Source organism: Cherax quadricarinatus, chromosome 9 (genome assembly GCF_038502225.1).
Source record: "Cherax quadricarinatus isolate ZL_2023a chromosome 9, ASM3850222v1, whole genome shotgun sequence".
Lineage (NCBI taxonomy): Eukaryota > Metazoa > Arthropoda > Malacostraca > Decapoda > Parastacidae > Cherax > Cherax quadricarinatus.
The window spans coordinates 3,572,854-3,588,638 of NC_091300.1; the positions used below are offsets into that span (position 1 = coordinate 3,572,854).

Here is a 15,785-nt window from a genome sequence, read left to right on the forward strand (position 1 = left end):
TGGTCTAAAGTCATCTGCTGCGAGCTGTAAGGAAATTCCACCCAGTTAGCTAGCTAGCTAGTTATCTTGGTAGCTAAAGCATTCTTGCTCTCTCTCTCTTCCTCTTTTATATTACTGTGATTTTAACATGGCATTCTAGTCTTTTCTGATTTATGATAATGCTCCAGGCCTGCCACATAAGTTATCACAGCTCTTCCCTGCCCTTAATCTCACCAGACATAGCACAGGCTTGAGACAGTCTGAAATACTGCACTTCTTGGACCTACTGAGCATATACATGTTCTCTGAAGGCTATGTGGCACATGTTATTTTCAACACTATGGGTAGGGGATGTGTATACCAAGTGTTTACATTGAAGCATATAAGTGAACACTATTTACATAAAGGTAGGGAAGTTTATGTTGCATTTATGGATTTAGAAAAGGCACATGATAAGGTGAATTGGGGAGCAATGTGGCAGATGTTGCAAGTGTATGGAATAAGTAGTAAGTTACTAAATGACGTAAAGAGTTTTTTTTTGAAGATAGTGAGGCTCAAGTTAGGGTGTGCAGGAGAGAGGGAGATTACTTTCCAGTAAAAGTAGGCATTAGACAAGGATGTGTAATGTCACCATGGTTGTTTAACATATTTATAGATGGGGTTGTAAAAGAAGTAAATGCTAGGGTGTTGGGGAGAGGATGGGATTAAATTATGGGGAATCAAATACAAAATGGGAGTCGACACAGTTACTTTTTGCTGTTGATACTGTGCTTTTGGGAGATTCTAAAGAGAAGTTGCGAAGGTTAGTGGATGAATCTGGGAGAATGTTTAAATGAAGAAAGTTGAAAGTGAACATAGATAAGAGTAAGGTGATAAGGATATCAAATGAGTAACAAAAAAAGGCACAATACCGTGACTGGAACGATACACAAACAACCCGCACATAAAAGAGAGAAGCCCACGACGACGTTTCGGTCCGACTTGGACCATTTACAAAGTCACATTAACCAGAAGCGGAGCAGGACGGCTATATATCAAATGAGTTAGGTAAAGGAAAATTGGATATCACAGTGGAGGGAGGGAGTATGAATAAGTGAATGTGTTCAGATATTTTGGAGTAGAGGGAGTAGACTTGTCAGTGGATGGGTTTATGAAGGACAAGGTAAACCATAGAACTAATGAAGAAAAAAGGGTGGGTGGTGCATTGAGGTATCTGTGGAGACAAAGAACATTATCCATGGAGGAAAAGAATGGTATGCATGAGAGGATAATGGCACAAACACTTTTATATGGGTGTGAAGTATGGGTTGTAAATGCTGCAGCAAAAAAGAAGCTGGAGGCAGTGGAAATGTCGTGTCTAAGGGCAATGTGTTGTGTTAATATTATGCAGAGGATTTGGAATGTGGAAATTAGGAGGTGTAGGGTTACTAAAAGTATTATTCAGAGGGTTGAGGTGGTTGGGTCATTTATAGAGGATGGAGCAAAATAGGATAACTTGGAGGGTGTATAAATCTGTAATGTAGGGGAGGAAGGGTAGGGGTCATCCTAGAAAAGGATGGAGGGAGGGAGTGAAAGAGGTTTTATGTGCAAGGGGCTTGGATATACAGCAGGCATGTATGAGCGTGTTGGATAGGAGTGAATGGAGATGAATAGTTTTTGGAACTTGACAAGCTGTTGGAGTGTGAGACGGTATTATTTTGTGAAGGGGTTCTGGGAAACCGGTTAGCCAGACTTGAGTCCTGGAGGTGGGAAGTACAATGCCTGTGCTTTAAAGGAAGTTTTTGGGATATTTGCTGTTTGGAGTGACATCTAAACTGGTGTATCTGGGCACCTCTGCAAAGGCAGTGATTATGTGTGAATGATGGTGAAAGTGTTTCTCTTTTGGGTCACCCTGCCTTGGTAGGAGATGGCTGACATGTTGATAAAAAATTAAATTACTGTATACTCTCGAGACCTTCTTATATTCCAATTAAAAACTATTTTAATTAAAATGAACTAAGATCACCCCAGGAGGCAGCTCAGATGAAAATTCACACACACGAACTATTAAATCTCTGCAACACATTCACCTTAAGCCAGCAAATAGCAGAGCCTACAAGACTAGAAAATACGCTGGACCTCAGCTTCACTAATAATGATCTGATACGTAATATAACTGTATCAAAGACAATTCACTCAGATCACAACATAATAGAGGTACAGACATGTATGCACAGGGCTCCGGACCAGCAAAATGTGAGCAGTCATGACGGCCTCTTCATTAAATTCAATTTCAATAGCCAAAAACATACAATGGGATCAAGTAAACCATGTCCTAAATGAAACAAGGGAAGATATCCTAAACAACACAGATCCAAACATCTGCCTTGAAAAAATTAATTCTGTGGTTCTTGAGATCTGCTCAAGACACACTCCATTAAGAAAAAGAAAGAGAAGATGTAAACTAGAAAGAGATGTTCCCTATACAGACGAAGGCGAAGAGTCACAGAGCTGCTGAGTGGGGTCCATATATCTGAAATGCGAAGGGAAGCACTAGTCACTGAAACTGCAAATATCGAACTTAAGCTAAAGGAATCTTATAGGAGACAATAATCACAGGAAGAACTGAAAGCCATAAAGGAAATTGAAAAAAAAAAATACTTCTTCTCTTATGCCAAATCTAAGGTAAAAGCAACATCCAGTATTGGGCCCCTGCTTAGACGGGATGGGACATACACAGATGATAGCCGAGAAATGAGTGAGATACTAAAGCCCCAATATGACTTAGTGTTCAGCGATCCACTGCCCACTCTAAGAGTCGACAATCCAAATGAATTCTTTATGAACAAAACCCAATATCTGGCTGTCCCAAAACTCTGGGATGTTATTCTAACTCCACAAGATTTTGAAGAGGCAATTAATAACATGCCCATGCACTCTGCCCCAGGCCCAGACTCGTGGAACTCTGTGTTCATCAAGAATTGCAAGAAGTCCCTATCACGTGCTTTCAGCATTTCATGGAGAGGGAGCATGGACACAGGGATCATCCCACACACACTAAAAACAAAAGACATAGCCCTACTCCACAAAGGTGGCAGTAAAGCAATTGCAAAGAACTACAGACCAATAGCACTAACATCCCATATCATAAAAATCTTTGAGAGGGTTCTAAGAAACAAGATAGCCAACCACCTAGATACCCATCAGTTACACAACCCAAGGCAACACGGGTTTAGAGCAGGTCGCTCCTGCCTGTCCCAGCTACTGACCTCTATGACAAGGTCCTGGATGCTGTAGAAGATAAACAAAATACAGATGTAGTATACACAGACTTTGCAAAAGCTTTCGACAAGTGTGACCATGGTGTAATAACACACAAAATGCGGGATAAAGGAATAACGGGAAAAGTTGGTAGATTGATCTACAACTTCCTGACAAATAGAACACAAAAAACAATAGTAAATAGAGTAAAGTCCCAGGCAGCCATGGTAAAAAGCTCTGTTCCACAAGGCACGGTCTCATTCCCATTCTATTCCTCATCCTCATTTCTGACATAGACAAATGTAAGCCATAGCTCCGTGTCTTCCTTTGCGGATAACACCCGGATCACCATGGCAGTGACCTCCATCGAAGACACTGTGAGACTCCAAGCGGACATCAACCAATCTTCGAATGAGCCACTCAAAACAATATGAAGTTCAACGAGGAGAAATTTCAATTATTCAGATATAGAAAACTTGAAGAAATTAAAAATGTGTCAGGGTATACCACAAATTCTAACCATACAATAGAGCAGAAAAGTAATGTGAAGGACCTGGGAGTGATAATGTCAGAGGATCTCTCCTTCAAAGACCACAACTATGTATCTACCTCATCCGCTAGGAAAATGATAGGATGGATAATAAGAATCTTCAAAACTAGGGACGCCAAGCCCATGATGATTCTCTTCAAATCGCTTGTGCTCTCTAGGCTGGAATACTGCTGTACACTAATGGCCCCCTTCAAGGCTGGTGACATTGCAGACCTGGAGAGTGTACAAAGAACTTTCACTGCACACATAAGTGCGATAAGGCCCCTAAACTACTGGGAACGGTTGAAGGTCCTTGATCTGTATTCCCTCGAATGCAGGCAGGAGAGATACATGATAATATACACTTGGAAGGTCCTGGAGGGATTGGTACCAAACCTGCACACGAAAATCACTCCATATGAAAGCAAAAGACTCAGCAGGAGATGCATCATTCCCCCAATGAAAAGCAGGGGTGCCACGAGTACACTGAGAGGCAACACAATAAGTGTCCGGGGCCCAAGACTGTTCAATTGCCTCCCAGCATGCATTAGGGGGATTACCAATAGACCCCTGGCTGTCTTCAAGAAGGCACTGAACAGGCACCTAAAGTCAGTACCTGACCAACCAGGCTGTGGTTCATACATCAGCTTGAGTGCAGCCAGCAGTAACAGCCTGGTTGATCAGACCCTGATCCACCATGAGGCCTGGTCTCAGACCGGGCCGTGGGGGCGTTGACACCCAAAACTCTCTCCAGGTAAACTCCAAGTAAACTCCAGGTAATAATAATCTAAAAGATAAACTTCCAGATGCTACTGGGTGTGGGTGAATGAATATTACATTATCATTCTATCAGTCTTATTTTATCAGTCATGCATACAGTGCAGATTTTCCTTATCTTATGAGGGTTCACTTTATGTGAATTTCCTATTATCAGATGTTTCATTTCTTTCAGTATTCCATATGTGACATACGTGCACTGTATGTGATCAGTATGATTGGTAAACTGCATTAAAGATTCTTATTGTGCAGAATTAAGTATTGAGGGTCTGACTGATCTTAGTACTTCTGTCATGAGCCTAGAGCCATCTTATACATATATACTGCATTCTTTCTCTCCCTCTCATGCACAAAAATGAAGGGGGGGAAGAAATGCCAAAAGCCTAGGGAAAAGTATACCAACAGGTACTGGATACCATGCATACAAGAGGAAAGAGGTAATAAATCTTTTGATGGAGCTGGATACTTCACAGGCAATGGGACCTGACAAGGTGTCACCATGGATTCTGTGAAAGGGACCTAGAAGTACTCTCCAAACCACTAGCTAAGATCTACAAGAAATCAATGGAACATGGGACAGTTGCCATAGAACTGGAAAACAGTGAATGTAGTCCCTGTTTTTAAGAAAGGAGACAACAGGGAATATACTCTCATGAATCAAAGTGTACCTTAGAGGAAGGAAGTGAAGAGTGATTGTCAGAGAAAAGGTGTTAAAACAGAGAAGAGTAGTAAGCAGGGTACCTCAAGGAAAGATATTAGGACCTGTACATTTTCTGGTTAATGTGAATGACATACCAGATGATGGGGTTGCATCAGATGCATACCTGTTTACTGATGGTGTACAGCTAATGAGGAGAATATACACAGATAAGGCTAGAGAAAGGCTACAAATTGATATGGACAAACTACTAGAGTTGTCAGATATGTGGTTGCCTGAATTCAACTTCAGTAAATGCAAGGTTATGAAAATTGGAGAAGGGGCCAGATGTCTGAACACAGTAGACTTGGGGTACAGAGGCTGCAGACTTCACTCAGAAAATGACCTAGGGGCACACATACTGCCTAGTATAATGCCAGAGGCTCACATTAACCAAATGACGCTTGCAGTCAATGCTTATCTGGCAAATACAAGAGTAGCCTTCAGAAATCTTACCAGAGACATTCTGGGCCCTCCATACAATGTATGTCAATCCCATTTTGGAGTATGCATCATTGGCATGGAACCCATACCCGAAAAGTATGCAGAGATTTGTTCCAGTGCTAGAGGGTATGATCTATGAAGAGAGGCTAACAGTATTGATAAGGTAGACAGAAATAAAAAGAATATGTTTCTGAAGAGCCATATACGTAATTGAACTGATTATATTTTGAATGTGATCTCATTATTTGAGAGTACAGCTGGAAGTTAAAGACATAGATAAGCCATGGAAATATCAGGAAGCATTTCTTCATAGCAATCGAGAAGTGGAATAACCTTGAGGTGGTGGAGTCAGGCTTCATACATAGTTTTAGAAGCAGGTACATGAGAGGGCCCACAAGTCTTGAAGTGGGGATTGGAGGTAAGACTGCACCTCTGAAATACATTATCACACTCTTTCCCAAACAGTTCTGAGCTGATATAAATATGTAGTGTGTTGAAAACACGAAGCTAGACAGATTTAAATTTGGAAAAGATATTGGTAAGTACAGGTTCGGCAACAGAGTTGTAGATGAGTGGAACAAACTCCCAGGAAACATCCCTAAGGAGAGAACTTTGGGTAGCTTTAAACATAGGTTCAATTTTTACATGACTCAGTGTGGGTGGGTATGAGATGAACCTGCCTAGCATAGCATAGACCAAAGAGCCTAATGCAGTGTACCTTCATTCTTGTGTCATTATGCTCTGATGTAAACAGTTCAAACAGTTCATGTGGAATATGAAATAGCTGGAAATCTGCCCTCAGTTTAGTCAGACCAACCTTCACATACAGACTTCATACACCAATCCATATCTAAGAACTGTGTTTCTTTCACTTCCTCCCAATCTTAAACATATTTATCAAGTTTTAATATACAGTATATACTTCTCCAGGTCTAGTGCCAGTGATCAAAACAAGAAGTTTACTGGGGATGTATTTTTGCTATATAAATTACTAAATATATTTTTACTTGGTCTTATCCTGAGAAGTAATCCAGTTTTTTCGTATGTACTTCAGTTTTTACACGACAAATTCTTTATACAATATTATTTTTGGAAACATAAAATTATATGTTGTACAAGAGTTTACCGTATAAGACTGAACTGTATTATACCAATTAAGCCAAAATTATGTCTAGAAATCATGAATTAAAATTCAAAATAAATATCTATATACTTAAAACCTACAACTAATGTAAACAGCAATGAAGAAAAGCAATACGTAGCCTGCTTTATGCAGAAAATTCATAATTTAGCATCCATAAGAAAACATATCTACATCAGCCAGGCAGCTTCAGTCACAAGAATGAATGAAACCTTCACTAAATGCCTCAGGCAGAAGTTGAGAGTTGTCAAAGGTCATATAAAAAAGTCTTCAATGCTACAGCTACCAGATTTGGCACTAAAGACTTCAAAGCAGTCTAACGCATAATCGTGCAGGAATATTTTAACTAACCTCTAAAGGCATCAAAACTTCTTAACATTTTTACTCCAGTCAGGCCATTTTGGCAATTCTCGTAATATATAATCTGGTTTCCCAGGAAGGGCATGGCCGAGTCTTATGCCACGCATATCATGATCCTGGAATGTTTGTGGGAAACAAAATACGTATAGTGGTCACTAGAGAAGTTTAACTAAAAAAAAAAAACTTAGAACTATGAGTTTTTTATCCTCACAGTTGCCATGAGAATATGGAAACAAACAAGTGTATTGTACATATTGTAACATTCTGCAAGAGTGCAAATTTAAATAATCTAAAAATCTGAAATTAATGTTAAAAAAATTTGGGATTTTTTTTATTTTGTAAATTTTCAGGCATGCTTTTTTCGTAGCATGTAATTCTAATATCTTTGATTTAAAATTCCTGATAGGGTATAATACATCTAAGAGAAAAATTTGTTTCCCATATCATAGCTATTAACTGTCCAGGACAAGTTTCTCATTGGCTTTCATGATTGAGAGAAGGCAAATATGTAGCTACTGTGGGTGCAAGTATATAAACTCACTATGTGTTCCGGTATAGGTCCTGAGCGTTCCAGCTGTTCTTTAGTGGGGATCCGGTATCTGAAGGCTTCAGGAATCTCATGACCTGTCCCAGAATCATAACTCCCTTTACCAGTTGAACTCCCACTTGAGCCCATTCGTGAACTGTTGGCAGTTGACCGTCGTTCAATGTAAATTCCTTCATCCGAGTATGCACCACCTGATGACAGACTGCGGCTGTGGAAGGCACAATGACATAGGATCATTGTAATAGTTGTGATTAGGGATGGGACAGTTCCAACATTTTTGCCAATACTGACACTCAATTATAAGTCAATATTAATACCATCAAAATTTCATGATACCCAATGATACCAATTTTAGACTGATACTGATGCCATCAAAATTAGCTGATACCACTGATACTTAAGCTTTGACATACCCCTAGTTGTGATAAAGGAAAGGGTTATCAGTGATAGCATCAATGTTTAATCTGAAAATGAAAACTGGAAAGGACATTTGTCTGAAGTAAAAGTGATAATGTACTGGAAATGAAAGTATTGTAATGCTGTAGTGGAATATAAAGCTTTATCTTCTCAAATATAAATGGAAACACTATCTGGTGCTTAGCTTTAGTATAACTAGGTGTTTTCCTAATTTGTACAATAACTACAAACTCACCCATTGTAATGAAAAAAAAAAATACATGTACAGTGGAACCCCAAGTTTCAGCCGTAATCTGTTCCAGAAGTTAGGCCTCAACTCGAAACGGCCGAAAGTCGAACCAATATTTCCCACAAGAAATAATGTAAAAACAATTAATCTGTTCCAGACACACAAAAATATTCACAAAAAATACATTTTTTAAAGAATAACTGTAGTTTAACATACATCTTTCAACAGACCGGCCGTATCCCACCGAGGCGGGGTTTACCTGGAGTTTACCTGGAGAGAGTTCCGGGGGTCAACGCCCCCGCGGCCCAGTCTGTGACCAGGCCTCCTGGTGGATCAGAGCCTGATCAACCAGGCTGTTACTACTGGCTGCACACAAACCAACATATGAGCCACAGCCCGGCTGGTCAGGAACTGACTTTAGGTGCTTGTCCAGTGCCAGCTTGAAGACTGCCAGGGGTCTGTTGGTAATCCCCCTTATGTATGCTGGGAGGCAGTTGAACAGTCTCGGGCCCCTGACACTTATTGTATGGTCTCTTAACGTGCTAGTGACACCCCTGCTTTTCATTGGGGGGATGTTGCATCGTCTGCCAAGTCTTTTGCTTTCGTAGTGAGTGATTTTCGTGTGCAAGTTCGGTACTAGTCCCTCTAGGATTTTCCAGGTGTATATAATCATGTATCTCTCCCACCTGCATTCCAGGGAATACAGGTTCAGGAACCTCAAGCGCTCCCAGTAATTGAGGTGTTTTATCTCCGTTATGCGTGCCGTGAAAGTTCTCTGTACACTTTCTAGGTCAGCAATTTCACCTGCCTTGAAAGGTGCTGTTAGTGTGCAGCAATATTCCAGCCTAGATAGAACAAAGTTTCTCCTTTTACATTTAGTAATATATACAGGAGAAGGGGTTACTAGCCTCTTGCTCCTGGCATTTTAGTCGCCTCTTACAACACGCATGGCTTACGGAGGAAGAATTCTTTTCCACTTCCCCAAGGAGATAAGAGGAAATAAACAAGAACAAGAACTAGAAAGAAAATAGAAGAAAGCCCAAAAGGGTGTGTATATGTATGTTTGTATATGTATGTGTAGTGTGACCTAAGTGTAAGTAGAAGTAGCAAGATGTACCTGAAATCTTGCATGTTTATGAGACAGGAAAAAGACACCAGCAATCCTACCATCATGTAAAACAATTACAGGCTTTCATTTTACACTCACTTGGCAGGACGGTAGTACCTCCCTGAGTGGTTGCTGTCTACCAACCTACTACCTACAGTTTAACATACATATAGTATGTATGTTAAACATACATATAGTATGTATGAGTAATACAAAACAAATAAATTTTTAAAATCACATTTACGTACCTTTATTGAAGAGTTTTGCTGGTATCTGGAAGATAGGGAGGAGGAGAGAGGGAGGACTTATTGTTTGGAAGGGAAATCCCCTTCCATAAACACTTTAGGTAACAAGTCCTTATCTGGGGTTACTTCCCTTCTTTGTCTTTTTATGCCACTAGGACCAGCTTGAGAGTCAGTGGACCCCTGTCGCACAAAATAACTTTCAAGAGTGCTCTGTTTCTGGCTTCTCTAAAATTTACCTAAAATGGGACAGTGTTTTGTCACTGAACATGTTGCAGAGATGGCTTGTTTCAGCTTGCTCAGGGTGGTATTTTTCCAAAAAACTTTGCAACTTATTCCACATTCCACACGTCCTTAATCACTGAAGAAGGCACCTCCTTCACTCCCTCTTCCTCCTCCTCTGAAGCAAGTTCCTCAGCTGTGGTCTGATGCTGGGTTAGGTAAGTTTTCAAAGGTTCTTTTGGTACAATACTATTAAGTTTTACATTAACATAAATGAAAAAAAATATACCTTTAAACATATGAGTGAAAATTTTAGAAAGGACTTAATTTTACATGATTTCTTGCTAATTGATCAGTTTTACCAGTTGAAGCTCTTGCTTCAACTGCTGCCACTAGGAAGTTTCTTTGAGCCCATGGTGGCTTATTTCACAGTCATAATTAATAAACAAGCACTAAACACAATGAATTTATTATGAAATGTTTGGATGAGCATGCAGGGTAATCTTCACTCAAGGATAAACAAAGCTAGATTGACTCACAATGCCTGCATGGGGAGGCATGCAGGCGGACAGGTCTGGTATGCCAGCCGAAACTCAGGACAAAATTTAGCCAAAAAAAGCAGCCGATACTCAGGGAGGCTGAAACTCGGGGTTCCACTGTATATACATTTACAAAATATATAAATTACTTCTTATTGTTATATGAACAGGACTTTAGTCCTGGAGGTGGAAATCGCAGTGCCTGCACTCTGATGGAAGGGGTAGGAATGTTGTTGTCAGAGGAGTAATCTGATAGTGATGTCAGCACACTTCTGGAAAGATGGTGATTGAGTGAATGTTTTTTTTCTTGCGTTTACCCTGCTGTGGCAAGAGATGGCCATTGTGTTAAAAGAAAATTATTACCATTATTAGCATGTGTGGCAGTGGTGCTAACAACAATTAATGTGATACAAATTTGGAGGATGTAGTACTTACTTCCTAGGTAGTAGGTTGGTAGACAGCAACCACCCAGGGAGGTACTACCATTCTGCCAAGTGAGTGTAAAACGAAAGCCTGTAGGATTGCTGGTGTCTTTTGTCTGTCTCATAAACATGCAAGATTTCAGGTATGTCTTGCTACTTCTACTTACACTTAGGTCACACTACACATACATGTACAAGCATATATATACACACCCCTCTGGATTTTCTTCGATTTTCTTACTAGCTCTTGTTCTTGTTTATTTTCTCTTACCTCCATGGGGAAGTGGAACAGAATTCTTCCTCCGTAAGCCATGCGTGTTGTAAGAGGTGACTAAAATGCCAGGAGCAAGGGGCTAGTAACCCCTTCTCCTGTATATATTACTAAATGTAAAAGGAGAAACTTTTGTTTCTCCTTTTGGGCCACCCCGCCTCAGTAGGATATGGCCGGTGTGTTGAAAGAAAGAAAGAGTAGAAGGAGAAACTTTTTTTTTCCTTTTGGGCCACCCTGCCTCGGTGGGATACGGCCAGTGTCTTGAAAGAAAAGATAAAAGGAGAAACTTTCGTTTTTCCTTTTGGGCCACCCCGCCTCGGTGGGATATGGCCGGCTTGTTGAAAGAAAGAAGACGTACTTACTTGCTAGTGTTTGCACCATTACGATACTTGACCAGGGAGGCCACAGTACCATCAAGTGATTGCTCAAAGTGAATGGAGCTGTAGGTGGGTTGTTTCGAATCATTCATCTGAAACCAGACAAACATAAAGGTAAGAAAGCTGGCAATATCAAGGAGTGTAAAGACAGGAAAAGCAAAATATATTTTCTAGATAAAGTACAGTATCTCTAAGTGCAACACAAATTACATAACTATACACACCACTTTGCTCTCTGGGATACAAAGAACATTGCATGATGTAAATCAGCACCTTGCACCACTTACCACCAATGTAGGTCATAGTAAAATTCAACAAGTCATATTGTTAAAATTAAGACATTAGAAACCTTATTTGAATACCAAAACCTACAGAACTCTACATATTAAGTTACATAAGACATTGTGTGAGGAAGGTAATATTTTGTGAAGGGATTCAGGGAAACCGATTAGCCATACTCGAGTCCTGGATATGGGGAGTGCAGGCATTGTTTCCTCTTGCTTGGTATGTACTGCTTGAAAGAGAGTCTTCCTTTGAACAGAATCAAAGACTCGTCAATTACAAGCTTCTTGAAGGGATAAAAATACATATTGAATTTCTCTTTCAGATACACAAACACATTCCTAATCTTATATAACCTGTCGTTTCTGTCAGGCCTGGTTTTGTCTGAGAAGTGAAGCATACGTAATAGTAGCACAAATCGATTCACTCCCATTATATCACTGAAACCTGGGGTTGCAATCAGGCAGTCTGTTGACCAGTATGATTTCACACAGTGCTTATACACATGTGGCATAAGCATTATTGTGGCAAAGAAAAGATACATCTCAGCCACAGTTCTCTCCGTCCACTTGTGTAGCCATGAGCTTAGTGAAAGTATTGTGTTTGCCATGGTGTACTTGTAGTAACTGTTGCTTTCCTTGACAATAATTTCCATCAGGAGTTCGTCAAAGAATAACTTAAAATATTCCAGTTCAGTGGCATTGTTCCCCAGTGTACAACATGGCCGTATTCCACTTTGGCTTTCATCAAACTGGTGGGGATTTGGAACAAAATTGACAGCTTCCTGCCAATCCCAGGTGCGGTCTGCTAGTGGTACCGTACTGGACACTGAAAGGTGGTTGTGGTTGTGGAGGCTGGTGTGGTGGGTGGGTGGGGGATGGTGGCCTTTGTTGTAGATCAGCTGAGGCAGTTGCATGGTTGGCAGCATGGCCCACTGCTGATGCCTCACGGCCGGCACCACCACTACCACCACCATGCACATTTTCCATCCCAGTTGCAACGCTATCATCGTCATTTTCACTGTCTGTTCCTGTTGTACAGCCATGGGATATTCTCCGAGATGTACTCCTTCCCCTTGGAATAGCATATGCCACACTACCAGAGCGCATATATCGTAGTATATACCGACGCTTCACTGGAGAATATTCCACTTCACTGTCACTACTGGAAGTGTTTTCAAGAGCTTGTAGTTCATATTCACTACCACTATCATCACCAATGCTCACATCTGAGTCCGGGATTTGGGAAAATAGGAGTTTCCTCTTTGATTCTTGTACAACTGAACGTGAACAAGACGGCCCAGCAGCAGAGGTGGAAGGCTGAGGGTTGTCTGGGTTTTCCTCACTATTACCGATATTATGGTCATTAGTTTCGGTCAAAACCGAGCCAAAACCTTGAAACTCATCTTCACTGGCACTTCCATCTGTATTAGAACTGTCACTGGAGAACAAAAGCGTCCCAATTCACCGAGGAGTGAGGAGCTTCTTACCACGAGGCATGGTGAACAAGATCTACTAAAATGGCCTTCCCACAATGCGCCACTGGGTCCCAGATTTTTTTTCTACCACGCACACCGACCACACACACCCATTCTCTCACATCTAGGCCTACCAGCCTTTTCCCGCGAGATCTGAAGGCGCTAGAATTTATGTGTGCTAGTACGTCAAAAACCCTGGCGTGTAAGCTGCACTAGTATGGCCGAAACCCTGAAAGGGTTAAGTTAATTATAAGTTTGCCCAAAATGCTCTGCATACAAAAGGGCTTTTGGTATGTGCACCCAACTATTATATTCCATTGTACAACCATGTATAATGTCAAAATAAAAATTATTATTATTATTGAATAATACAACCTTAAACAAAACTACTGTATACATCCAAGAAATATTTATTTTAACACACTGGCCACCTCCCACTCAAGTATGAGAACCCCCTCCCCCCCAAAAAAAAAAAAATAAATAAAAGATACATTTATCATCATTCATTCATTCACTGACTTACCAAAAGTATGCTGCCATCACAGTTCACATGACCCTTCAAACTGCAACACCCTCACCCTTCCTGCAGAGTGCAGGCAATGTACTTTCACCTCCAGGATTCAAGTCCTCCCATAAAATTTTACCTTGCTTACACTCTAACAGCACTTCAAGTTGTAAAAACCACTTTGCTCCAATCACTACAATTTAACATGCTCACACGAGCCTGCTGGATATTCAAGCTCCTGACATATGAGTATCTCAATCTCATTTACAGTGGACCCCCACATAATGATCAGCTCCCAACTCGACCAGTTATGTAAGTGTATTTTTGTAAGTGCTTTTGTAGGTGTATTTCTGGGGGTCTGAAACGGACTAATCTAATTCACAATATCTCTTATGGGAACAAATTCTGTCTATAACGGCACCCAGAATTCTGGATTGAAATAATATCGTTTGCGGGGGTCCACTGTACAGGTCCCCCTCAACATTCACGTTTTCAACTTTCACGGGCTTCACACATTCGCGAATTCCCAACCGCCAAATTCCCAGCCACCAAATTCCCAGCCGCCAAATCGTATTTAAGTTTCCCACCACCTGCGAGTCCCTACTACCCTCCCTCCAACCCCCGCAACTGGCAGCCAGCCCTCCCACCACTCAGTGTGGTGAGTGTTTTGTTTGTTCATTATTTGCTATTAAACTACAGTATAAATAATGTAAACCCATTTATGACTGCATATTGGAATGGCTATTCGGACAGGTATTAGACGGTGACATCATGTGTTTACTCTTGAACACTGCAAAGAATTAAACATTTCTGCTGCAGCTAATAATAACAATAGTAATAATAATAATAATAATAATAATAATAATAATAATAATAATAATAATAATAAATATAATTGAAGAAGGAAATTGTACAAAAATACAAGGGAGTGGTTGACACATCGTCAGTGTGACTTTGTTTATGCTGGAATGAACATTAGTCTCCCTGCTCTTCCAAACATTTCACAGTAATTCATTGTGTTTGGTGCTTGTAGACTGAGTGTGACTGGAGTGGTAGAGGCAGTGATTGAGGCAGTGGTATTTAACCCTTTCAGGGTCCAAGGCCAAAATCTGAAGTCACGCACCAGTGTCCAAGAAATTTTGAAAAAAAAAAAATTATTTTTTCTTACAGAATTAAAGAGCATATTTTTGTGAAGGTAATAAAACAAAAAAAATTAGAATCTGATCAGTACTTACCGAGATACAGTGCCAAGAAGTTTGTAGAAAATGATGTGGTGGCGGCAACATCGACGAATTCCACATACGCGTATTATATTATTTTGTTGTTTTAGTTGTTTTTTCTTTTCTTTTCCAATTTTTTTCTATTCCTACTAACATTTGGGGCCTGAGAGACCAATACTGTATATAATGTATATATATAAACTCACTGTATTGAACACAATAACCGCACTAAAGTTATTATCATATTATTGTTTACCACTGTTGTTTATTACAATAAACATGCACAAATATTGTATAATACTAATGTTCTATCATATATTTACAATCACTGGACATGGTTTTAGAACTGCTGGAGCTTGTGGAACTCCTTGAAACAAGGCACCATGCACAGAGGCACCTTACATTCCTCACACATAAACCGAGTGTCTTTGCGTCTTTGTTGCCGTCGTTTTGTTTGTGCACAGACAATGCATCTCTTCTGAGCAAATTTCTTTTGAGTTGAAGGAAGCTGTATTATGAAATGATCACCTTCTTTCCTCAAACGCTTGGGTATATTGTGATGAATTCGAGGACCATGTTGTATTGCAGGTGTTGTTGCCTGGTACTTCATTATGAGTTGTCTGACAACAGACAAACAAAATTCACCATACGGTGGTCTGTTACCAGTCTTTATTTGGTACATATTATATGCATTCAGCATTGAAATGTCCATGAGATGGAAGAAAAGTTTCATGTACCACTTGTAACTCTTACGAACACA

At 40.3% G+C, this 15,785-nt stretch overlaps 1 protein-coding gene across 2 annotated transcripts in view; it reads right to left on the reverse strand.

The window, feature by feature from the left end:
* Window positions 1-15,785, reverse strand: part of LOC128685978 (uncharacterized) — a 379,974-nt gene that overhangs the window by 9,861 nt on the left and 354,328 nt on the right. Inside the window, exons 58-60 of one of the 2 annotated variants that reach the window (XM_070083170.1) lie at window positions 11,527-11,633; window positions 7,709-7,922; window positions 7,159-7,283 (exon numbers count right to left, since the gene is read on the reverse strand). In XM_070083170.1, coding sequence (XP_069939271.1) covers window positions 7,170-7,283; window positions 7,709-7,922; window positions 11,527-11,633 — 435 coding nt within the window. In that variant the 3' untranslated portion in view covers window positions 7,159-7,169. The remainder of the gene's footprint in view (window positions 1-7,158; window positions 7,284-7,708; window positions 7,923-11,526; window positions 11,634-15,785) is intronic. The other variant, XM_070083171.1, reaches the window with a different exon arrangement.